Source organism: Ovis aries, chromosome 22, assembly GCF_016772045.2.
Source record: "Ovis aries strain OAR_USU_Benz2616 breed Rambouillet chromosome 22, ARS-UI_Ramb_v3.0, whole genome shotgun sequence".
NCBI lineage: Eukaryota > Metazoa > Chordata > Mammalia > Artiodactyla > Bovidae > Ovis > Ovis aries.
This window is the reverse complement of record NC_056075.1, coordinates 17,113,202-17,137,898: the sequence shown is the minus strand read 5'-3', so window position 1 is coordinate 17,137,898 and position 24,697 is coordinate 17,113,202. Positions and strand designations below refer to the sequence as shown.

Here is a 24,697-nt window from a genome sequence, read left to right as displayed (position 1 = left end):
GGGGGTCTTTCTCTTTCCGGAGCCTGCTATTAGTGTAACAAATTTATTTTTCAAGCTTAAAATAGGGCATGCTGGACACGCTCACTCATGTCATGTCATCTTTGTTTAATAATAATAATAAACTTTACATTGTCTTATCTTCTTTTCCCAGTGATTGACCGCCGTGTTAAAATAAAGAGTTAAATAAAATGTTCTGTGGTTGGAAATTTGTCCTGGCAAACTCTTGGCGGGGGCATCGGCAGCGGGGGGGGGGGGGGGGGGTGTTAGGAAATTTGCTAGCACGGAAAGCCGCACGGAGGTGCTATCTGTACGCTTTCATTCATTCAAACGTTTAGCAAATGTTTATTAGCTGCTTTCTCTGTAAGGCGTTGTGCTTAGCGCTTTAATTCTAGAGAAACTAGAAAGTGTTTAAAACTTCTAACAAACCTTGTACATTTAGGGGAGGGGAGATGTGAAAGTAGAGAAACTGCTGCAAAGCTAATGTTCCAGGTTATACTGGTGCATTATGACATAAGTAGAAATAGACCTGCCCGTCTATGGGGTCGCACAGAGTCGGACACGACTGAAGCGACTTAGCAGCAGCAGCAGCAGCAGAAATAGACCTGAAGTTCTACTCACCTAATAATCTGAAATAATGCATACAGATAAACGTGTCCAAACCTTGAAATCATTTGGCCAAACTGTCATTCTGAGTAAAATCCTCACTGCGTCTCCCATCTTGATTTTCTAGGGCTCTTCTGTATAGGAATTAAGGAAAAATGATAGTGGAGAGAGAAAAAGTCTAGAAATACTTCCTTTAAATAGCAACATTATGGAGTATGTGGGCATGTGCAAATAATATCTAATCTGTTAGGTACACCTAACTCCTGGAATAAAAATATTAATATAATAATAATTATTAATTAATAATATTATATTAATACAGTGTCTTCTGAGTTCACCAGCTCCTAATCCTGTCCACTTAGTTCTTCAGGTTAAGCTTTGAATACTCCAGAAACTCTTCACATAGGACATCACGATTATGGGATAGTTATTTTTCTTTTCTTTTCCATTTGAGTCTTTGTCTCAGCGTGAGCTTATTCTGTGCTTAGTCGCTCAGTTGTGTTTGACTCTGTGTGACCCCATGGACTGTAACACACCAGGGTCCTCGGTCCATGGGATTCTCCAGGCAAGAATGCTGGAGTGGGTTGCCATGCCCTCCTCTAGGGAATCTTCCAACCCAGGGATTGAACCCAGGTCTCCCACATTGTAGGTCGATTCTTTACCATCTGAGCCACCAAGGAGTCTCATGAATACTGGAGTGGGTAGCCTATCCCTTCTCCAGAGGATCTTCCTGACCCAGGAATTGAAGCAGGGTCTCCTGTATTGCAGGCAGATTCTTTACCAGCTGAGCTACCAGAGAGGCCCCAGTGTGAACCTAGTTTGGCAGTAAAGACAGCATATTCTATACAGAGTTAACAGATTATGTTTCTTAAAAAGCCAGATAGTAAATATTTTAGGTTTGCCAGCCATATAGCCTCTGTCACAATTACTGAAGTCTGCCACTGTAGCCTGAAATCAGCCATAGGCAACATAAAGAAATGGGCAAGGTTGTGTTCCAGTAAGGCTTTATTTACAAAAACATATCGCTTAACTTCCCAACCCCTGTTCTATACAGTTCCCATCTGCTGTGGGTTAATTTTATTTCCTTCCTCAGGGTTGAGACAAAATGAATTTGCACTTTGTCTTATCACAACTTGAGTAATGTGCTGTACCATCACTTGTGATGTAGTCTGTACAAAGACTTCAGCGAAAGAACCCATTAAACAAATGACCCCAAGCCATTTACTGCAAGTAAGGGATGGTTATACAGATTTAGGAACAGTTTTGTACTGAAAAATGTTAACAATTACTGGAGAGGCTGCGTCTGCTAGTGAAGAAGCACTGCCACATTTCCTAGAGAACTGAAGTTGATTAAGGAGACCAACCACATTCATGTAACTTTTATTACAGTATATTGCTGTAATGTTCTATTTTTTAATTAGGCACATGAGATTGACGGTAACCAGTAATAAAATAAAACAGTTACAGAAATATACTGTAATAAAAGTTATGATTGATTATTGTCAATCTCTTATGTGCCTAATTTATAAATTTTATCATATATATGATATAGGAGAAAACATAGTATATATATAGTTAAGTATTATCCACAGTTTCAGACATCCATTGGGAGTCTTGGAATGTGTTCCCTACAAATAAGCAGGGATTACTGTATCTACTTTGTTTTTACCATTTAATTAAAATTGCCTTCCCAGAGATCACCAACAATCCAGTCAAATCCTGCAGCTTTTCTTTGTTAATGATCTCTGGGATCATTAACCACTCTCCATGTATACTTTGTATTTTTAGTTTTGCACACTATTATTCAAGCTTGTCTCTTAATTTTCTGGTAGCTGTCAGTCACCTTGTCTTCTTCCTTCTCACTGTAGATATTTTATAGACTTGCTTTGGCTTTGTGCTTTTATTCCTATACTCAATTTTTAAAATCACATTTTCTTTTCAAATCATAAGTATTTGGTAAAGCTTATTTAATAGTTCATAGGAGAATGACTGTTTTATATTTGTTTTTAGAGACCACATCTGTTTTATTCTACAATGCACTAAAGTCTTTTTTTTAGTGCTTAATAGGCAATGGCACCCCACTCCGGTACTCTTGCCTGGAAAACCCCATGGACAGAGGAGCCTGGTAGGCTGCAGCCCATGGGGTTGCTAAGAGTCGGACATGACTGAGTGACTTCACTTTCACTTCTCAGTTTCATGCATTGGAGAAGGAAATGGCAACCCAATCCAGTGTTCTTGCCTGGAGAATCCCAGGGACAGGGGAGCCTGATGGGCTGCCGTCTATGGGGTTGGACAGAGTTGGACATGACTGAAGCGACTTAGCAGCAGCAGCAGCAGCAGCAGCAGGCTAAATAAAGGGCTTCCCAGGTGGCGCTAGCGGTAAAGAACCCACCTGCCAATCCAGGAGACTGGATATGATCCCTGGGTTTGGAAGATCCCTTGGAGGAGGGCATGGCAACCCACTCCAGTATTCTTGCCTGGAAAATCCCCATAGACAGAGGAGCCTGGAGGGCTACAGTCCATAGTGTCACAAAGAGTCAGACATGACTAAAGCGACTGAGCACACACAGGCTAAATAAAGTTTAGCTAGAAACTGAATTTTGCCTGGGAGTTAGAAATTTCCTCCCCAGTATTTATTCAAGTATTCTAGGAGGAAAATTTACTGGCTAACTCATTTCTATTTCTTATAAGAAGTCCTCAATTAAATCTCTCTCATGTTTTCCTTCTCTTGGAAACCTTTTGCTTGTGCTTATTTATAGCCCTTACCTGAGGAAATGTTCTTCCCAACAGATGGCAAAGTACCAGAAAATCAACACTTTACTAGAATTTAGAAAAGTCACTTTTTGAACTCAGTATTCTGTTAAGGTAGTGATTGCTGTTCTTAAACTAAGATATAATTCTTCCCATCTTTTTATCTGGCCATTATCTCTGAGAAAATTTCCTTTATAACATGTCCAGATGTCAGTTTTCTTCTTTTTGAAACAAAGCAACAGGGAATTTCCTGGCTGTCCAATGGTTAGGACTCTGCACTTCCACTTCTGGGAGCCCAGTTCAATCCCTGGTCCCAGATCTAAGATCCTGTAAACTGTGTGGCGCAGCACTCACACCCACCCCCCTAAAAAAAAAAAAACCTAAGCAACACTGGAACAGTTCAAAAATCATATGTATCTTAGCATATTTTCAGCAGGCATTCCTAAAGAATATCTTCTGTTTAATTTTCTCTTCTTTAATAAAGATATAGTATTCATTCAGCATCTTTTATACGCTGCTTAGCAGTTCTCCTAAGATCTCTACATGTCAGATGTAGTACTAAACATGGCTACAGAGGTCAGGAAGAGCCCTTACCTTCAAATAGGTAAGTTAACCAGCAAATATAATAGAGTAGGTGCTATAATACAGGACACACTGCCTATTCCTTTTCATTCTATAAGTATTTATGGCGCACCCACTGTGTCCTAGAACTCTGTTTGGCTCTGAGAAGTCAATATTGAATAAGAAAGACCAGATCCCTTCTCTTATCTTGTCTTTGTGTGGACTAGCAAGGCGTTATATGAAGGAATTCTGCACTGCTGTTCCCGTTACCTAGAATGTTCTATCTTTGCATGGCTGACCTCTTAGTTTAAATATCACCACTTTAGAGTCAGCCTTCCCTGGTTCTTATTTAATATTGTCCTTCTCCACCAGTCACTGCCTATTGCATTAACTTGAATTTCCTTACTCCTTGGAAGGAAAGTTATGACCAACCTAGATAGCATATTGCAAAGCAGAGACATTACTTTGCCAACAAAGGTCCATCTAATCAAGGCTATGGTTTTTCCAGTGGTCATGTATGGATGGGAGAGTTGGACTATGAAGAAAGCTGAGCACCAAAGAATTGATGCTTTTGAACTGTGGTTTTGGAGAAGACTCTTGAGAGTCCCTTGGACTGCAAGGAGATCGAACCAGTCCATTCTGAAGGAGATCGGTCCTGGGTGTTCTTTGGAAGGAATGATGCTAAAGCTGAAACTCCAGTACTTTGGCCACCTCATGCGAAGAGTTGACTCATTGGAAAAGACTCTGATGCTGGGAGGGATTGAGGGCAGGAGGAGAAGGGTCGACAGAGGATGAGATGGCTGGATGGCATCACGGACTCGATGGACATGAGTCTGAGTGAACTCCGGGAGTTGGTGATGGACAGGGAGGCCTGGCATGCTGCGATTCATGGGGTCGCAAAGAGTCGGACATGACTGAGCAACTGAACTGAACTGAGCTGAACTGAACTATTACTTCTCTTTTGAGAACAGGGACTTAGCCTTGTTTGATCATTACTATATCTCTTAAGTGTTTAAATGGGCTTCCCAGGTGGTGTGCAGTGGTAAAGAATCTGCTTGCCAAGCAGGAGATCTGTGTTTGATCCCTGGGTCAGGAAGATCCCCTGGAGAAGAAAATGGCAACATACTCCAGTATTCTTGCATGGGAAATCCCATGGACAGAGGAGCCTGGTGGGCTATAGTCCTTGGGTAACAAAGAGTCTGACGCAACTTAGCAACTGAGAATACACACAAGTGTTTAAACAGTGCCTGGCACATTTAGGGTTCCTAATAAGTACTAATATTTGCTGAATGGATAAACTAATGAATAGATGGATAGTACTGATTCAACAAATAAGGTAATTTCAGATAGTGAAAGAGTGGGTACTCAGAGAAAATATATGGAAGGGTGGAGTCAGGGAGGTCTGATGTCCAGTACTTTAGCACTCCTGACCTTACTCCCTTTCCACCTTTATTTCTTCTGTCACCCTTTCCTCATAGTGCCTGTTCTTAAACTTAAACCCTTAAGTTTTATGATCTCTTGGCCACAGGAAATAATATTTATATCTTAACAGTTGAAAATCCTCTCTAAAATTTGGCTTGGCTGATGACCTTTACCTCATGGTTCTTAAGCTTTATTCTTTCCATTAAGGCAAAATAGCAAAATATCTGTCAATTTTTCCAAGATGCAAATGATGAGCCCATTTGCTTTTTTTTTTTTTTGAGCCTTCAGCAAGTTGTAATATTTTTGCAATAGTATCAGATCACTGATCACAGACCACCACAACAAATAGAACAATGATGGAAAAGCCTGAAATATTGCCAAAATTACCAAAATGTAACAGAGTCAAAAAGTGAGCAAATGCTTTTGGACAAATGGCACCACTAGACTTGCTTGATGCAACGTGGTCACAAACCTCAATATGTAAAAAACAAACACAATATCTGCAAAGTGCAGTAAAGCCAAGCACAATAAATGAGATATGCTTGTATATACAGTGGAATATTATTCACCCACAAAAAAAAAATCTTGAATTTGCTACAACATGGATGAACCTTGAGGGCATTATGCTAAGTGAAATCAATCAGAAACATAGATACCGTATGACCTCACTTTTACATAGAGGACTCTAAAACAACAATCAGCCAAAAACAAATTAAAGAAAAAAGCTCAAACAACAGAACACATTGGATTGGTGGTTGCCGGAGGAGGGAGAAATGGTGAAAGGGTTCAAAGGTACAAACTTAAGTCATAGGGGGATGTGTAATGTGTAGTGTGGTAACACAGTTAATAATATTTGTATTGTCTATTTGAAAGTTGTTAGTATTGGAGAAGGCAATGGCACCCCACTCCAGTACTCTTGCCTGGAAAATCCCATGGACAAAGGAGCCTGGAAGGCTGCTGTCCATGGGATTGCTGAGTCGGACATAACTGAGCGACTTCACTTTCACTTTTCACTTTCATGCACTGGAGAAGGAAATGGCAACCCACTCCAGTGTTCTTGCCTGGAGAATCCCAGGGACGGTGGAGCCTGGTGGGCTGCCGTCTCAGGGGTGGCACAGAGTTGGACACGACTGAAGTGACTTAGCAGCAGCAGCAGCAGTTCTCATGATAAAAAAAATTTTGGTGTGGTGACAATGTTACCTAGACTTACTGTGATCATTTCAATGTAGAAAAATACCAAATCACTATGTTGTACACCTGAAACTAATATAATATATGTCAGTTCAGTTCAGTTGCTCAGGCATGTCCAACTCTTTGCAACCCATGGACACTAGGCTTCCCTGTCCATCACCAACTCCCGGAGCTTGCTCAAACTCATGTCCATCTAGTTGGTGATGCCATCCAACCATGCCATCTGTTGTCCCCTTCTCCTCCTGCCTTCAATCTTTCCCAGAATCAGGTTCTTTTCCAAGGAGTCCGTTCTTCGCATCAGGTGGCCCAAGTATTGGAGCTTCAGCTTCAGCATCACTGGTTCCAATGAATATTCAGGACTGATTTCCTGTAGGATTGACTGGTTTGATCTCCCTGCAGTCCAAGGGACTCTCAAGAATCTTCTCCAACACCACAGTTCAAAAGCATCAATTCTTCGGTGCTCAGCTTTTTTTATGGTCCAACTCTCCCATCCATACATGACTACTGGAAAAACCATAGTTTTGAGTAGACGGACCTTTGTTGGCAAAGTAATGTCTCTGCTTTTTAATATTCTAAGCTGGTCATAGCTTTTCTTCCAAAGAGCAAGCGTCTTTTCATTTCACGATTGCAGTCACTATCTGCACCCTGGCTGCAGTCTCATCCGTGTGCCTTGCAAGCTCCTTCCTCTAGGACCGGACCCTGGGCGGTCAGCTCCGGCTGCTGCTGCTGTTTCCTCCTGGGTTCCGGGCCGCCTCCTCGTTCTGCTCCCGGCCCCAGTTCCTACCGCACTTCCTCCTCTTCTCCTCCCACTGCTATCCCGGAGACCATGGGAGGCTCCATATCACGCGGTTCTTCCCGGTCTTCCAGGCTGTGATAGCATCATCAGGCTGCGCCCTCCTCCCAGCTCACCGCCAGCCCAGGCTCCAGTTTTGAGCGCTGCGGATGAATCAGACTCTGCGCCGGAATCTGCGCGGATGCCCTCGTCTGGGGCAGGTGCTCTTTGGGGCACCTGGTCCCGGTTACAGCGGTTATAGCGTGTGTTAGCCGGTCCAGTGTGTACCTGCACCTGGTTAGGCGCCCGCCCTCCGTCCCTGGCGCCCCTCCCTGCCTCCCTCGCACCGCCCCACCCCCATTTGCTTTTTTTTTTTTCTTACTTTGTGCTCAGCTTTTATGCCTAAAAGCCTATAAGCCTCTTTCTGATTGAATTTTTAAAATTTGAGTTGGTATTTTTCCTCTAGTAATCTTGGAGTGGATATCTGGGATTCTGATGAAGCAGCCAATCTCCCATCCGATTCTATGGACTAAACCATGGATTGACCCTCAAAATGAAGGCTTTCGTGGGTAAAAGAGACATGATTTTATATTAATATTTTATCAATGTTATGAAACATACTTACTAAGAATCAGGAAATGTGCGTTAAAGCTTTAGCTCTACCGCTTAGAAATTGTATATAATTTAGAACAAGCGACATAACCTTTCAGGCCACTCTTGTTTAATTTGTAACCTAAAGCAACTGGACCAGATCAGTTAGCTCTTGTTAAGATGCATCATAAGGATATTGGAAACTAGTATTTCATGAGATATTATTTGTTTTACAGGAGTAAAAAGTGTTTAAGTCAAATAAATTTTGGAAATGCAAACTGCAATCAGCATAAGCATTACTTTTTAAAAAGCCCTTAGGATTCCTGAAGAATTTATTAAATTTTTATATGTGGAATCTAAAATGTCACAAATGAATTTATCTTTGAAACAGAAACAGACTCACAGACATAGAGAACAGGCTTGTGGTTGCCAAAGGGGAGGGGGTTGGGGGAGTGATGGATTGAGAGGTTGGGATTAGAAGATGCTAATTACTATTATATATTTTATATAATTATTATATATTATTAAGCTATGATATATAAAATAGAAAAACACCAAGATTCTACTGTATAGCACAGGGAACTATTTCAGTATCCTGTAATAAATCATAATGGAAAAGAATATGAAAAAGAATATATATAACTGAATCATTTTGCCATACACAAGAAACACACAAATTGTAAATCGACTATACTTCAATACATTAAAAAAAAATTTATTAAATTTTATTTAACCCAGAATTTCCCCAAATTATTTGAGCACAGAACTCTTGTTTCCCCCACAGGACAAGCATTAACATGACACGGGACACTAATTGTCTCCAAACTGCTTAGCAAATATTGATTAATCTGAAAGTAATATATTGCAGACAAGATCATTGTTCTTGATATCAGGTTTCTACTGGGGTGGTAATCACAAGATTGGAAAGGGGAATCAAAATGAAAAATGCTGTAAAGGCAGAATGGGCAGGTCTTGGCCAGGACAAGCCCCTGTCACTTCAACACTGATAAAGTTGATTCTGATCTTGGTTCCTTAAGGAAGTGGTGGTGTTAATCATGATAAAATGCAGGAGGAGCAAGTTTATGAGGAAAGGTAGAGCTCAGTATAAGTCATCCTAAATACACCCTGTTCCCTATCACAGGACTTTCCTCCCCTCTCTTCTTAGAACCTTGCTATAAGAAATGACGTTGTTTCTTAGGAGACTGTATCTCACTTTTCATTGACTAATCCATGTTCTCTGATACTCATCGTGCAAAAGGGATATAGAAATAAAAAGTCAACTCAGGTGCTGATGAGGGTGATTCCATCATTATATCATCAATATAAATTTAGAAATTAATTTACTTAAAATAGAGAAATACAAAAGGCATAACAACACTTTTAAAACATGTAGTCTTAAATGCCACTTTGAAAGAAGAAGGTTTATGGAGACATTCTTTTCCCAATTAATTTAAAATAATTAAATAAATATTAAAATAACTATTAAAAGACTATTGTGATTAAACCAATTATGTTCAGTTGTATTAGATTCTTGTCCAAATAAAAACTTGAGTAGTTAACTATACACTGTCTTAAACATATAAGGAAAATAAATAGAAGGTCTCTGAGTTAATCTCATTTTGGAGAATGTGAGACTGATGTGGGAGGTGCCAGAGCATCCTGGTTAAGGCTGTGGAAAGAAGATGGAATTGGTGATGTTTTGGAAGAAATGACATTTTTTAAAGGATATTCTTTGGCAAGATAAGTAGGTTTCAGTTTATGGAGAACATGCTTTTTAGGTAATGAGAAGCTGTGGTAGACTGAAGCATTGTGCCCAGTGTTCCGTGCATTTTCTGTTACAAGTAGTCATTCATGTCCTTGGCCATATGACTCTGCAATTTTTCCCAGTGTTTCTTCAGTTGGTAAAGTTGGGGTTGGTCATATGACTTATTTTGGTCTGTAGAATGTGAATGGAAGTGACAGGGCCAAGTCTGGGCCAAGACCTGAAGAGGCATCCTGCATTTTCTGTCCGTTTCATGTCCCTTCTACTCAGAACATGGCTCAGGAAGCCACCAGACAAGAAGAGTGGGAGATACATGGAGCAGGCCTGAACTTGACCTACTGCCGGAAACAGAGATACTAGCTGACTTGAGACCCATGAACATGAAAATCAATGTTTACTGTGGTAAGTCACTGAAATTTTGAGGTCGTTATAAGAAATTAAAGAAAAAACTAGTACAAACTGAAATACCTGGCTAGTGCAGGCTAATTGTGAGCAACTTGTTATGTTCAAACAAGATAGCCATTATCAGACTCTGAATCAGAGAGGGATGAAACCATTTTGGTGAAATTCAACTCATCTTTCAAACCAACAATACACGAAGATATATTTTAATAGTAATTTTACTATTATATGGTAAACTTTGTGAGCTCTTAAGAGACTAATCTTTAATACTCAAATTTATACTTTGACTATAGAATATAAGCATCCAAATTATCTTGTATTATCTTTAAATCCAGATTAAATTTTCTAAAGTTTAGGGTTAATCATCAAGCATCTTGGTCTGAATGACAGGTATCTCTATTGTCACAAAAAAACACAACAAAACCTGAGGAATAATGTGAAATTCTGAGCTGGGATGTGAAAAGCTTGTTAAGGATAATGTTAAACTTCATATATAATAAACAATAGCAAGGATGTTACAGCATCCAAAGCTGTTAAAAGAAGTCCGCCCCACCAAAGAAAGACAAAGTGCATCGCCTGGGTTTTTTAGCTTTGAATGTACTTTTTGATATGTGCTGTTTAATATGGTAGCCACTAGTCACACATGGCTATTGAGCACTTAAAATGTAGTCCTGATTAGGATGTGCTCTAAGTGTAATATACACAACAAATTTCAAAAACTTAATATTAAAAAATAAGAAATCTCATTAATTACATATTGATTACATGTTGAAATGGGTTCTAGGCACCTTCACCATAAGTATCTTTGCCATTGACACCTCTGCCACAAGCGTTTTTGCGGCAAACATTTTCATCAAATAACTCATTGCCTATAAGGCACATTCTCTGTGAAAGATAAAATACCGAGGTGAGAGTTTTTGGTTTGACAGTTTGATTTCAACTGGTTAAAATGTGTTAGCATTTCTTCTAGTTGGCAACATTATCGATGGCTTTATTCAGCTGGCATGACACTGATTTGTCCCAAGAGTTGGTTTCTTATTTTGAAACACTACTTTGGAGGAGAAAGAGGCCACAGTCCTAGAAGGTGGAGAGGGAAACCCACGTTTCCCACATGACTTTGGAATGTTTGTCAATGGACACGTAACAGTATGCCAAGAGCAAACAACAGCTGTGTAGAAGCTTTCACAGCACAGCACAAAGCTCAGTTACAAAGATGCCTCTAAGTACTTGGAAACTTACATCACTCTTTATGAAGGAAGAAATTTTAGTGAACAAGAAAAAGTATGATGCAGAATGAGGAGACAAACCAATGAGCCAAAAAAATAAACCCCGTATAAAATGCTATGAATGAAAGACTTGGAAGACAAGTGCTTAGGTACAACCTGCAAAATAAAATAAGCTATTTGTACAGTATTGCCATGAATCTACACACATTTTAAATGTACGCAAACATTTTATATTTCATAGTGTCTTGAATTTCGTTATTCATTTCCTTGTGTCCTTTAATTGCCCCTCTTTTATTTTCCATTATTTTATATTTTATGGCAAAATTGCTTCCAAGCCAATTACTACAGCGACAATGTGGCTACAAGTGCTTGTGGCAAAGATGCTTAAAGCAAAAGTACCTAGAACCAGCAGTAATACTTGTAGATGTGGTTCCTGGCACAGTTTGTTGTGTAAATAGCATGACACCAAAAAGGCATGCCACTCTCACTCATGAAGTTCCCTCACTAAATTAGATCCTGGGACAGGAAGATATCGCATGGCTTTAGTGAGCATCTCAGGGAGCATCTTTGTGGTGCAAGTGGTTAGCATGTTTAGCAAAATGGAAAGGTTGATGGTTCATGCCTACCTCAAGATGATCTTATACCCAGCCAATTTCTTGGTGATGAAAATACTCTGGAATTGGATAGTATGACAGTCGCACAGCATTGTGAATGTACTAAGTGCCACTACACTGTTTATGTTATAATGGTGAATTTTAGGTTCTGTGCCTTTTACCACAATGAAAACCAACCCCAGGAGATGTTTTGGAGGACGCATTTTTCCAACCTTATGTTGCCACTGTATTTTTCTTCCTGACATGTGTACACCTAACTAAATAATATGCCCTGATATCTGAATGCCTATATATATATATGTACAGCAGCTTTTAAAATAATCTCTGGTATGGGTGTCCCACTCTGTATCATTTTTGGCATCACCCAGGAATATGTGACTTAGGCAAAAACCCTCTTTTGGCTTGGATTAACTATTACTGCATAAGCACAGAAATTCCTTTGCAAGACTCTTTTGCCCTAGCACGCATTTGCTTAGTCTAGAAAATTTTCCCATGGAAAGGGCAGGCTGGGCTTGGGCGTGTGTCTGTCTTCTCCAAAGGCATTGTACGGCTTTCTTAATAAATAGGAAACAGGTCTGTAAGATCACAACTAAATTAGTTCCCAAGATTCTTCTTTTAGCCAGGGCAGCTTCCCAGCACAGGACTCAAGATTCTCAGTTCTTTTGGGCAAAGTCAATATTGTTCTTTCATAAAGCAATGATCATGAAAGGAGGCAGATCTTTAAGACCCACACAAACAGAGAGTACAAAAGAGAAAGGGAGGAAGTTTGGAAAGACTCACAGAAAAGACAGTGTCTGCCAGGAAGTCCTTGAAGCAGAGGGTGGTGAATACCTCCCACGGAGAGGCTTTAGCAAAAGCCAAAGAAGCCTCATGCTGGTCAAGACTGGCCTTGGTGAGCAAGAGTGGTGACCTTGTGCACCACTGCGGAGGAAAGTGCTTCCTGGGCAAATTTTCTCACTCCAGCCAGATTTCAGCTGCTCCTGCTATACCACGTCTTTCCAGAGATACGAAGGCTTGTGAAAGACAACTATGCCTACGATGATCACTGCGAGCAGGATCAGGGAGAAGAGGACCATGAGGAAGACATAGGTGGAGTGGGGGAGGGGTGCGGACAATGGCTGCTCAGCTGGAATCTTGTTGGTCAGGTTCAGCATGTAGCCCAAAGTCCACCCAACGCTGGTGCTCCGGACCTGCAAACAGTGGGGAAAGTGTTGTTTCTGGTTTGAGGATTAAATGAGCTTTCATTCAACCCTACCCGTAACACTGAACCACTAGGAAGTGAAAGCACCACGTTCGGTTCTCTAAAGGGATTCCTTCTATATTTTGAATTGGGAATATGGCTGTGAGGAGACAGGAGCAAGTGATTAGGAGAGTGTGGGGCCTCACTACTGTATTCCTCAAATTCAGAGAAGAATTTGGTGAATGATGGCTCAGGTCTCCTGCCAAGAAGAACTTAATTCAAATTAGGCCTTTGGAAGTTTGCATTCCTTTTGCTGTTTGTGTCAATGTGGGTGGGTGAGGTGGGGAAGGGGACTGGAGGCTGACCAGAAGCAGGGAAAAGATGAGAGATTAATGACTGTCCCTGTCCTTCTACAACCATGTCAGGCCCAGGAATCTAATCCATACAAAACCAGGACTTCTGTTATAATTCAACTGGGGAAAACCTGGGGAATAATCCCCATCAAGTCAGTCTTACTCGACGGATGTTCAAAGACATTGCATATGCATGAGAAAGGATTATTCTCAAGTGAAAAAACATTCTCCAACCCTGCCATCTTCCTAGGGATATTTTCAAATCACCTTGAAATGTATTGAAATATAGGTAGTCTGTGAATAATAAATAATTGTGGAAATATTTCTATTACATGAGTTATATATAGTCACGGTAGGAAAATCACAAAGTACAGATATCTTCTTTTTTTGAAGATAAAACCACCTCTGCTTCATCACTCGGAGTTGTTATTATCATTTTGTGTTATATCCTACCAATCTCTCTGTGCAGGTTTTTGACAGAAAAAAGTGGAATTAAATTGCATGTAGAATTCACTTAACAATTCTTTGTAGATATTATCCCACATCTCTTAAGGGATTTCTGCAGCATCATCACTGGTATGAACTACCTTATATGGTCATTTTTACTCACTTTATTCAATTATTTATAAACCCTAGAGATGGAGTAGTTGGACAAAGTGATGTTTAAGGCTTCTAGCACATATTGCCAAAACAGTCTTCCCAAAGGTTATGCCAGTTTACATCCCAGCCAATATCATGTGAAATGCTCCTCTCCCCTATGCCTTTACCAGTACTAGGAATTAATAATTTGTAAAATGCCCACTTCCTTTTATGGGAAACTGGAACTTTGTCTGACTGCCTGTGTCAAAGAAGCCTCCAGAGTTACTGGAGTTATCACCTAGGGTTTAGAAATAACAGATCAGAGTTGTACCTCAGAGAATATAAGTCTGACATAGACATCTTTCTCAAACAGACAAACTATGATGGAACAGAAGGAAAACTTGGATGTTAAAACGAGGAAAAGATTGAAATTAGCAAAGGCAATATTGACAAGAGTGTGGTGAAACTAGTACTTTCACGGCCACCACAGTCCTCTGCCTTAATGCTTTGTTTTGCTTGAAGTCACCATATTTAATAAAGGGGTAAATTGTTTTTGCCATTAATTGGTATGAGTTTAAAAGGTAGAGAAACACTGTCCTTAATATTTTTCATCAGGGACGAGTGTGTTCATGTGTCTCACTGCCAATGTAAATGTTGCTCCAGGCCTGAATGCCTGCAGGTGATGCTTTGGTAACGCACAGCCATGAGGTTGCTTCTTTAAGGCTTATGCTAAGCCTGATTTCTTAAGCAAAGGCCCCCATGCACAGTCATTCCTCTCATTCCTCACAGTGAGCTTTCAGATTGGTCATTCTTAAAGCTGCAACTAACAAGGCCTTCACCCCTTATAAGAAACCGTGATCATCCTTTCTGGATTCATGAAGGGGCCTTTGGGATGGATGTTGAAGCCAGCACATAGAATCACTGTGGCTGTTGAAATACTGTTATATTACTTTAATATCTTATATTTTGTCTTATAAAGGGTTAGTCATTGTTATATGAGCAGAAAGGTGAGGCTGAGAATGTAAGTAGACCTCCTTAGATAGGATGCCCACAACTTGGCTGGTCAACATGCCAGGCACAAAATGCCAGCTTGGGTTAGAGGTGAGGTGGCAGAACAGGACATCGGGCCAAAATTTAAATTAGGCTGACTCCTACCTCTTTCAGACTCAAAGCTCTCTCAGTCACTACCACCCGACTTCCTCCCTTAACCCAACGAACCTTGTTCATGAAGTGAATATTTTTCCAGGACTCAGCTGTAAAATGGTAGCCATTCAGGAGGAGAACTAGGATGTAGGTGCCAGAAAAGCAGTATTCACTCAGGTATTTCTCCTTCACATCACCAAAATTCTTCTCCACCTGGAAGCAAAGTGAAGAAAACGTCATACTTGTACAACAGGCCCTTCTCGAAAGCCGTCATGTTCACTATTGAGCGGATCAAGGGAGTAGAAAGCCCCAGCTCACATGGGCCTGAGGGTTGGCCTCTGCAGAGGGCTTTGGGAATGGTGCCGCACGCCTTCCACGGGTGCAGGGGTTCATACTTTAGGGTCTGTTAAGGAATCTTTTCCTCCACAGGGTTCTATGACACATTAATAAATGCTCCAGGAGGAAAAAAAAAATCTATACACGGGATTTTACTATATTTTTTCATCCCTTGTGAAACATTTTCCACATATATTCAAAACTGAAAAAATGCTACATGAAAGAAATCATTAATTTTTGTTTAATGAGCTTGTCCACTTATACACATATTTATTCAGTAAATATAGTATCCGTATTTTCATTTTACAGATCTTTAAGTGTGGGGAAAATTTGATCTTTGTTAAGACATTTCAACATGTAGAATCAAAAGAACTAGGGTTGGAGTCCTGACTCTATCCCAGCTTCCTGCCCTTTGTTGTTGTTGTTCGGTTACTAAGTCGTGTCTGACTCTGCAACCCCATGGACTGCAGCACGCCGGTCTCCTCTGTTCTCCACTATCTCCCATAGTTTGCTCAGACTTATGTCCATGGAGTCAGTGATGCCATCCAACCATCTCAACCTCTTTCTCCCCTTCTCCTCCTTCTCTCTTTCCTAGCATCAGGGTCTTTTCCAGTGAGTTGGCACAGTTACATTCAACAAACACTGCTCTGGAACCCAGTTCAGGAAGCATTTTGCTCAAGAATCCAAGATGCTCGTCTTTCTCCACAGATCACCAGCAGCTGCAAAAAGCCTTCCCTCTTGTAAAGGGCTGAGGCATATCTGAACTGCTCTTTCTGAAAGCCCTGAATATCCTCCTTCATGTCGCAACTCAGACAAAATACTTAAGAGAAAATTCCAAATGTCCAGGCTCTTGTACAATCTTCCTTCCTCGGTTGTCAGTGCCCAAGAGAACAGCATTCATTTTCAATTAATCACATATCTTCAGAATGAAAGCACCATGCATTTTGCAACAGTGTCGACTTAAAACAGCTGCTGTTTTTAGCCACTCCTAGATGATCTGGTTTTTTTAGAGCAGAGTATATGCAGATGACACCACCCTTATGGCAGAAAGTGAAGAGGAACTAAAAGCCTCTTGATGAAAGTGAAAGAGGAGAGTGAAAAAGTTGGCTTCAAGCTCAGCATTCAGAAAACTAAGATCATGGCATCTGATCCCGTCATTTCATGGCAAATAGATGGGGAAACAGTGGAAACAGTGTCAGACTTTATTTTGGGGGGCTCCAAAATCACTGCAGATGGTGATTGCAGCCATGAAATTAAAAGATGCTTACTCTTTAGAAGGAAAGTGATGACCAACCTAGATAGCATATTGAAAAGTAGAGACATTACTTTGCCAACAAAGGTCCATCTAGTTGAAGCTATGGTTTTTCCAGTGGTCTCGTAGTTGGACTGTGAAGAAAGCTGAGAGCCAAAGGATTGATGCTTTTGAACTGTGGTGTTGGAGAAGACTGTTGAGAGTCCCTTGGACTGCAAGGAGATCCAACAAGTCCATCGTAAAGGAGATCAGTCCTGGGTGTTCATTGGAAGATCTGATGCTAAAGCTGAAACTCCAGTACTTTGGCCACCTCATGCAAAGAGTTGACTTGTGGAAAAGACTCTGATGCTGGGAGGGATTGGGGGCAGGAGGAGAAGGGGACGACGGAGGATAAGATGGCTGGATGGCATCACCAACTCGATGGACATGAGTTTGAGTGAACTCTGGGAGTTGGTGATGGACATGGAAGCCTGGCGTGCCATGATATACGGGATCGCAAAGAGTCAGACATGACTGAGCGACTGAACTGAACTGAACTGAAACTCCATATCTTTCTCTTGCATCCCTGGAAATTTTCATCAGGTAGCACTGGATCTTGAATGACTCAGTGCCTCAGACCAGAAAAAAACTTGTGCTTCTATCATAAGCAGGATATATATTGAACCTGTCTGATGGAAAAATGGTCTGACCACAGTGGTGTCTGTGGCAGATTCTGTGAACTGCCTGTCTTCCTCGGGGGTTAAGGGAAGCAGTGGAAGACAATGTGCTCAGCTCCAAGACGTAGCTCGTCATGGGTCTAGGGCTCTAAGCTAGTCGTATCTAGCCAGACCTCCTGGAATGTGAAGTCAAGTGGGCTTCAGAAAGCATCACTACGAACAAAGCTAGTGGAGGTGATGGAATTCCAGTTGAGCTGTTTCAAATCGTGAAGGATGATGCTCTGAAAGTGCTGCACTCAATATGCCAGCAAATTTGGAAAACTCAGCAGTGGCCACAGGACTGGAAAAGGTCAGTTTTCATTCCAATCCCAAAGAAAGGCAATGCCAAGGAATGCTCAAACTACTGCACAATTGCACTCATCTCACACGCTAGCAAAGTAATGCTCAAAATCCTCCAAGCCAGGCTTCAGCAATGCGTGAACCATGAACTTCCAGATGTTCAAGGTGGTTTTACAAAAGGCAGAGGAACCAGAGATCAAATAGCCAACATCTGCTGGATCATCGAAAAGCAAGAGTTCCAGAAAAACGTCTATTTCTGCTTTATTGAGTATGCCAAAGCCTTTGACTGTGTGGATCACAAGAAACTGTGGAAAATTCTGAAAGAGATGGGAATACCAGACCACCTAACCTGCCTCTTGAGAAACCTATATGCAGGTCAGGAAGCAACAGTTAGAACTGGACATGGAACAACAGACTGGTTCCAAATAGGAAAAGGAGTACGTCAAGGCTGTAATATTGTCACCTTGCTTATTTAACTTATATACAGAGTACATCATGAGAAATGCTGGACTGGAAGAAGCACAAGCTGGAATCAAGATTGCCAGGAGAAATATCAATAACCTCAGGTATGCAGATGACACCACCTTATGGCAGAAAGTGAAGAACTAAAAAGCCTCTTGCTGAAAGTGAAAGTAGGGAGTGAAAAAGTTGGCTTAAGCTCAACATTCAGAAAACGAAGATCATGGTATCTGGTCCCATCACTTCATGGCAAATAGATGGGAAAACAGTGGAAACAGTGTCAGACTTTATTTGGGGGGCTCCAAAATCACTGCAGATGGTGACTGCAGCCATGAAATTAAAAGACGCTTACTCCTTGGAAGGAAAGTTATGACCAACCTAGACAGCATATTCAAAAGCAGAGACATTACTTTGCCGACTAGGGTACGTCTAGTCAAGGCTATGGTTCTTCCAGTGTCATGTATAGATGTGAGAGTTGGACTGTGAAGAAGGCTGAGTGCCGAAAAATTGATGCTTTTGAACTGTGGTGTTGGAGAAGACTCTTGAGAGTCCCTTGGACTGCAAGGAGATACAACCAGTCCATTCTGAAGGAGATCGGTCCTGGGATTTCTTTGGAGGGAATGATGCTGAAGCTGAAACTCCAGTACTTTGGCCACCTCATGCGAAGAGTTGACTCATTGGAAAAGACTTTGATGCTGGGAGGGATTGGGGGCAGGAGAAGGGGATGACAGAGGATGAGATGGCTGGATGGCATCACTGACTTGATGGACGTGAGTCTGAGTGAACTCCCGGAGATGGTGATGGACAGGGAGGCCTGGCATGCTGCGACTCATGGGGTCGCAAAGAGTTGGACACGACTGAGCGACTGAACTGACTGAAGCCATTCGTAAAATCCTGCATCCTGCTTTCTCAGCCAGCCCTGGCCAATGAGATGTAAGAGGAAAGACTACTAAGGAGCTTCTGGGCTAGCTTTTGCTTTCCTGTAAAAAGGAACTGATGTATCTGGATGTGATCGCTGAAGCTACACCTTGTTTCCATGAGGAAAGAGGCCTAATAAGAACCGAAGAATGATTGAAGACAGTTAACCTGTTGAACCCATGCCAGCAACTGCCTATTGCCACACTTCAAATTAGGTGAAAATCATTAAGACCTTTTTTGTTTAATCCATTGTATGGCCAGTTATCATGGAACGTCAGTGAGTTTATTCCTAACTGAGTGTACCGTCTGGGCCTCTCTAACACATGTGTTGGATCTTGGTCACATTAGCACAACCTGAAGAGCAGACTCACGTCCTCCCTTCTGTCAAGGGCACAGGGCAGTGGTAACAATGATAACAGCTGCTGTTTCCAGTTGCTTACCTCTTCCCAACGCTGAGCGCAGAACTCTTGCAACTTCTCAGTCAACTTTTCCACAGATGTTGATTCCTGTGATGTAAAGTTTAAAAACTCCATCACATAGTAAAAAGCTGAAAATGCCTACAAGAGAAAAGTGCTGAGTTTGGTGCAGTGTCCAACACAGAGGGGCATTGATTCACTCTCCAGAAGGGCAAACCCCTAGGGAAAGTGCCTAGAAATCTCTGAGGTTAAATCATCGATCAGGTGATATTCCAGACCCAGGAACTGCTTCCTTCCTGGAAGGTGTCACTTTGCCACTGACAGGCATTTCTGAGCTGTTTGGTAGCTAATTTTCTCTACAATCAGGGAGAAAGAAAGAGAATCAGGGAGAAAGAAAGATAGGGAAAAGAGAAGATAAAAGTGAGAGGAATAGATCAGAAAAATCCCATCTTTAAAAAGCTATTATATATGAATTTTTAATAAATAAAGCCTGGAAAATTCTACACAGAGGTAATGGGAGTGATCTCTAGCAAAATTATAAGGTGTTTTTTTCTTTTTATTTATGCAGTTTTGAGCCTATTTTTATAATGTACAAGTACTTTCTTTAAACAGCCAATGTTTATTTAACAGATAGTTTTTGCAGGTCTATCACGAGCTAGGCACAACTTAAAAGTTTTAAAAAATCATCATAATATGTGAAAACTGTATAAAAAGTTTAAAAGTGAGTTAAAAAGAAAAATTCTAGACTAATGGAAATAAAACCCAAAATAACCAAAATGGGACCTTAAAATGTAAAAGCATTTGTACAACAAAGGAAATTATAAACAAAACAAAAAGATAACCTGCAGTCTGGGAAAAATATTTGCAAATGATGTGACCAAAAAGGGATTAACTTCCAAAATATACAAATGTAAGGCTTAATATTTTAAAAAAAAATCAAAAAATGGCCAGAAGACCTAAATAGACATTTCTCCAAAGAAAACATAGAGATGGACAACAGGTACATGAAAAGATGCTCAGTATTGCTAGTTATTAGAGAAATGCAAATCAAAATTGCAATGAGGTATCACCTCACACCAGTCAAAATGGCCATCACTAAAAATAATACATGCTGGAGAGGGTATGAAGAAAAGGGAACTCTCCTATACTCTTGGTGGGAATGTAAATTGGTGTAGTCACTATGGAGAATAGTCAAGAGGTTCCTTAGAAAAACTAAAAATGGTGTTACCATAAGATCCAGCAGTCCCACTCTTGAGCATATATTCAGAGAAAATTCTGATTTGAAAAGATACATGCACTCCAGAGATCAAAACAGCACTGTTTACAATAGTCAAGACATGGAAGCACTCTAAATGTCCATCAACAGATGAATGGATAAAGAATATGTGGTATATATACACAATGGAAACATACTCAGCCATAAAAAGAATGAAATAATTCCATGTGCAGCAACATGGATGGAGCTAGAGATTATCATACTATACTACATGAAGTAAGTCAGAAAGAGAAAGAAAGTGTCAAATGATATCACTTATATATGAAATCTAAAAGGGAGATCATGCAAAAGAACTTACTTACAAAATAGAAGCAGACTCAAAAGACATAGAAGACAAACTTATGGTTACCAAAAAGGGAGAGTGGGGAGACGGGGAGGGATAAATTAGGAATTTGTTATTAATATATACACACTGCTATATATAAAACAGATAAACAACAAGGAGCTACTGCAGAACACAGCGAACTATATTCAATATCTTATAGTAACCTATAGTGGGAAAGAATTTGAAAAAGAATATTTATATATAAATAAAATCACTCTAATGGCTAATGGGAACACTCTAATGGCTGGCTGCATGAGAGTCCATAATGGTAATGTATCACAGTTCATTCAACAGCTCCCTACTGGTGAGCATTCCTTTGATTCCAGTATTTTTTCCTATAAGCAAGGTTGCTATCAACAACCATTTAGCTTGTGAACTGATGCGCTCATCCCTCAGTGGAAGATGAGCTCCGTCAGAAAAGGCAGCCTCTACATACTTTGAACTCGGGAATTCAGCACTTTAAATACTGTATGCCAGTTACAGAACAAGATCATGGTATAGTCTTATTTCTATCCTCTTAACCCAAGCCATCATCATCTCCTGTGTGGACACTGCAATGACCTCTTGTTGGTCTCCCATGTTACCTTTCTAGTCCTATCCCAACCCATCCTGAACTGGCAGTCATAGGAATCTTTTAAAAACAAATTTGATCTCTTCTGCTTAAAGCCTTCAGAGACCAAATTCTACCAGATGTCTCAAAGCCATGCATGTTCTAACTCCACCCTCTAGGCCAATACCGTCTCATACCACTGCTGACCCACCCACCACATCCCAGCGACCCAGGCCTTCAAGCATGCCAAACTTTTCTTCCCCCTCAGTTATATAATTGCTCTTCCCTCTAGTGGAGTTAACTTCCTTGGCTCCTCTTCAAAGAGATCTTTCCATCACCCGCCTAGACTAGGATGCTCTATTAACCCCTCTTACAGTACTTTTTTCCTCCCCAGCAGTTGCCACAGTTTGACTTGCTTTGTCTGCATCTCTGGTCTCTTGTCTGCCTGCCCTCCAGAACACCAGCTCCATACCGTCAGGGCCACATCGGCCTTGCCTCTCAGATGAGTCTGCAGCACTAACATGGCACTTGGACATGGAAGAGCTCTATAAATGTGTAAATGGCAGAAAACCACCCTCTCTCTAATTCCTAGAGCGCTGGCTAGAATGTGAGAGACACTTGGCAAATCTCATTTCTGAGGCGCGTGTATGGCTCAGTCGTGTCCCATTCTCCACAACCCCATGGACTATAGCCCACCAGGCTCCTCTGTCCTTGGAATTTTCCAGGCAAGAATACTGGAGTGGATTGCCATTTCCTACTTCAAGGATCTTCCTGACCCAGGGATTGAACCCAAGTCTCCTGCATTGCAGGTGGATTCTTTACTGCTGAGCCACTGGGGAAGCATAATATGCATAGTGGATGCCTGAAAAGGTTCTCCCCTATTAATTAAAACTATTAAGACTGTTTTCCTCCAGTGAACTGATTGTGGGTCAGGAAGGAAGGAAAGACTTAAGTTTTTACTGTAAATTTTACATTTTTGTTATAAATAAATTTAACATGAGATCTACACTCTCAACAAATGTTAATGTATACAGTGAAGGACAAAGCTGTACAGTAGATTTCTAGAAGTTAATCTTTAGCTGAAACTTTATGCCTATTGATTAGTAACTCTCCATCTCTCCCCTCCATCAAGCCCCTGGCAACCACCATTCTACTCTCTGATTGAGTCTGTAAGTTTGATTATTTTAATATCTCATGTAAGTGGAATTATGCATTATGTATCTTTTTGTGACTGGCAAATTTCACATAGCTAATGTCTTCAAATGCCATGAAATCAGAAGATGATAGCTTCTTGGCAGGAAAGCTATGACAAACCTAGACAGTATGTTGAAAAGCAGAGACATTACTCTGCTGACAAAGGTCTGTACAGTTGAGGCTATGGTCTTCCCAGTGGTCACGTATGGTTGTGAGAGCTGGACTGTAAAGAAGGTAGAACACCAAAGAACTGATGCCTTTGAACTGTGGTGCTGGAAAAGACTCCTGAAAGTCCCTTGAACAGCAAGGAGATCAAACCAGTCCATCTTTAGGGAGGTAAACCCTGAATATTTACTGGAAGAACTGATGCTGAAGCTCCAGTATTTTGGTCATCGGATATAAACAGACGACTCATTGGAACAGTCCCTGATGCTTGGAAAGATTGAGGGCAGAAAGAGAAGAGGGTGTCAGAGAATGAGATGGGTGGATAGCATCACCGATGCAATGAAAATGAACTTGGGCAAGCTCCAGGAGATGGTGAGGGTCAGAGAGGCCTGGTGTGCTACAGTCTATAGGGTCACAAAGAGTCAGACATAACTGGGCAACTGAACAACAATGTCTTCAAGGTTCATTTTTGTTTCATGTCACAGGATTTCCTTCTTTTTAATGTTCAATAATATTCTGTTGTATGTGTATACCACATTTAAAAAATCCATTCCTCTTTCAACATTCATAGACATTGAAGTTGTTTCCACACCTGGGCAGATAAACACCCAAAAGAAAGATTGCTTGATCATATGATAGATACATTTTTGATTTTTTGAGGAACCTCCATACTCCTTTACATAGTGACCACATCCACAATATACAAAGGGGTCCATTTTCTTCCCATCCTCACTACACTTGTCTTTTGCTTTTCCTCTGATAATGTCCATTCTATCAGGTATGAGGTGATACCTCATTGTGATTTTGATTTTCATTACCCAGATTCTTAGTGATGTTCTGCACCCTTGCATATACCAACTAGCCATTTGTATGTTGTCCTTGGAGAAATGTCTGTTCAACTCTCTAGCCCATTTTTAATCGAGTTAGTATTCTTCTCGCTGTTGGGTTGTTAGAATTCCTTATATAATTTGGAAATCTATCTCTCATCTGATATAGAGTCTGCAAATATTTTCTACCATTTTGCAGGTTGCTTTTTTACTCTGCTATTTCCTCTGCTGTGCAAAAACTTTCTGGTTTGATGTAGTTTCAGTTATCTATTTTTGCTTTTGGTGCCTGGGCTTTTGGTGTCATGTCTAGAACTCATTGCTAAGACCAATGTCATGAAGCTTTTCACCTATATTTTCTTCTTGAAATTTTACACTTTCAGGTCTTGTGTTAAAGTCTTCAGTCCATTTTAAGTTGATTTTTGTGGATGCTGTAATATATAGTTCCAATTTCATTCTTTTGCATATGGACATACACAGTTATATCAGACTTATGTTGAAGAAAGTAGAGAAAACCACTTGAAGAAGGAAATGGCAACACACTCCAGTGTTCTTGCCTGGAGAACCCCAGGGACGGGGGAGCTTGGTGGGCTGCCGTCTATGGGGTCGCACAGAGTCAGGCACGACTGAAGCGACTTAGCAGCAGCAGCAGCAGCAGCAGAGAAAACCACTAGACCATTCAGGTATGACCTAAATCAAATCCCTTATGATTATACAGGGGAAGTGAGAAATAGATTTAAGGGACTAGATCTGATAGACAGAGTGCCTGATGAACTATGGACAGAGGTTTGTGACATTGTACAGGAGACAGGGATCTAGACCATCCCCATGGAAAAG

General features: G+C 40.8%; 1 protein-coding gene across 6 annotated transcripts in view; it reads right to left on the bottom strand.

Moving 5' to 3' along the window:
* Positions 1–24,697, bottom strand: part of LOC101107489 (ectonucleoside triphosphate diphosphohydrolase 1) — a 203,407-nt gene that overhangs the window by 95,331 nt on the left and 83,379 nt on the right. For 4 of the 6 annotated variants that reach the window (XM_012102653.4, XM_060405073.1, XM_042239022.1 and 1 more), the window contains 3 exons: positions 19,551–19,667; positions 15,226–15,363; positions 8,591–13,085 (listed from right to left, as the gene is read on the bottom strand). In XM_012102653.4, the coding sequence (XP_011958043.2) occupies positions 12,879–13,085; positions 15,226–15,363; positions 19,551–19,667 (462 nt within the window). In that variant the 3' untranslated portion in view covers positions 8,591–12,878. Of the gene's footprint in view, positions 1–8,590; positions 13,086–15,225; positions 15,364–19,550; positions 19,668–24,697 lie in introns of those variants that run through there. The other 2 variants (XM_027960446.3, XM_060405071.1) reach the window with 1 other exon arrangement.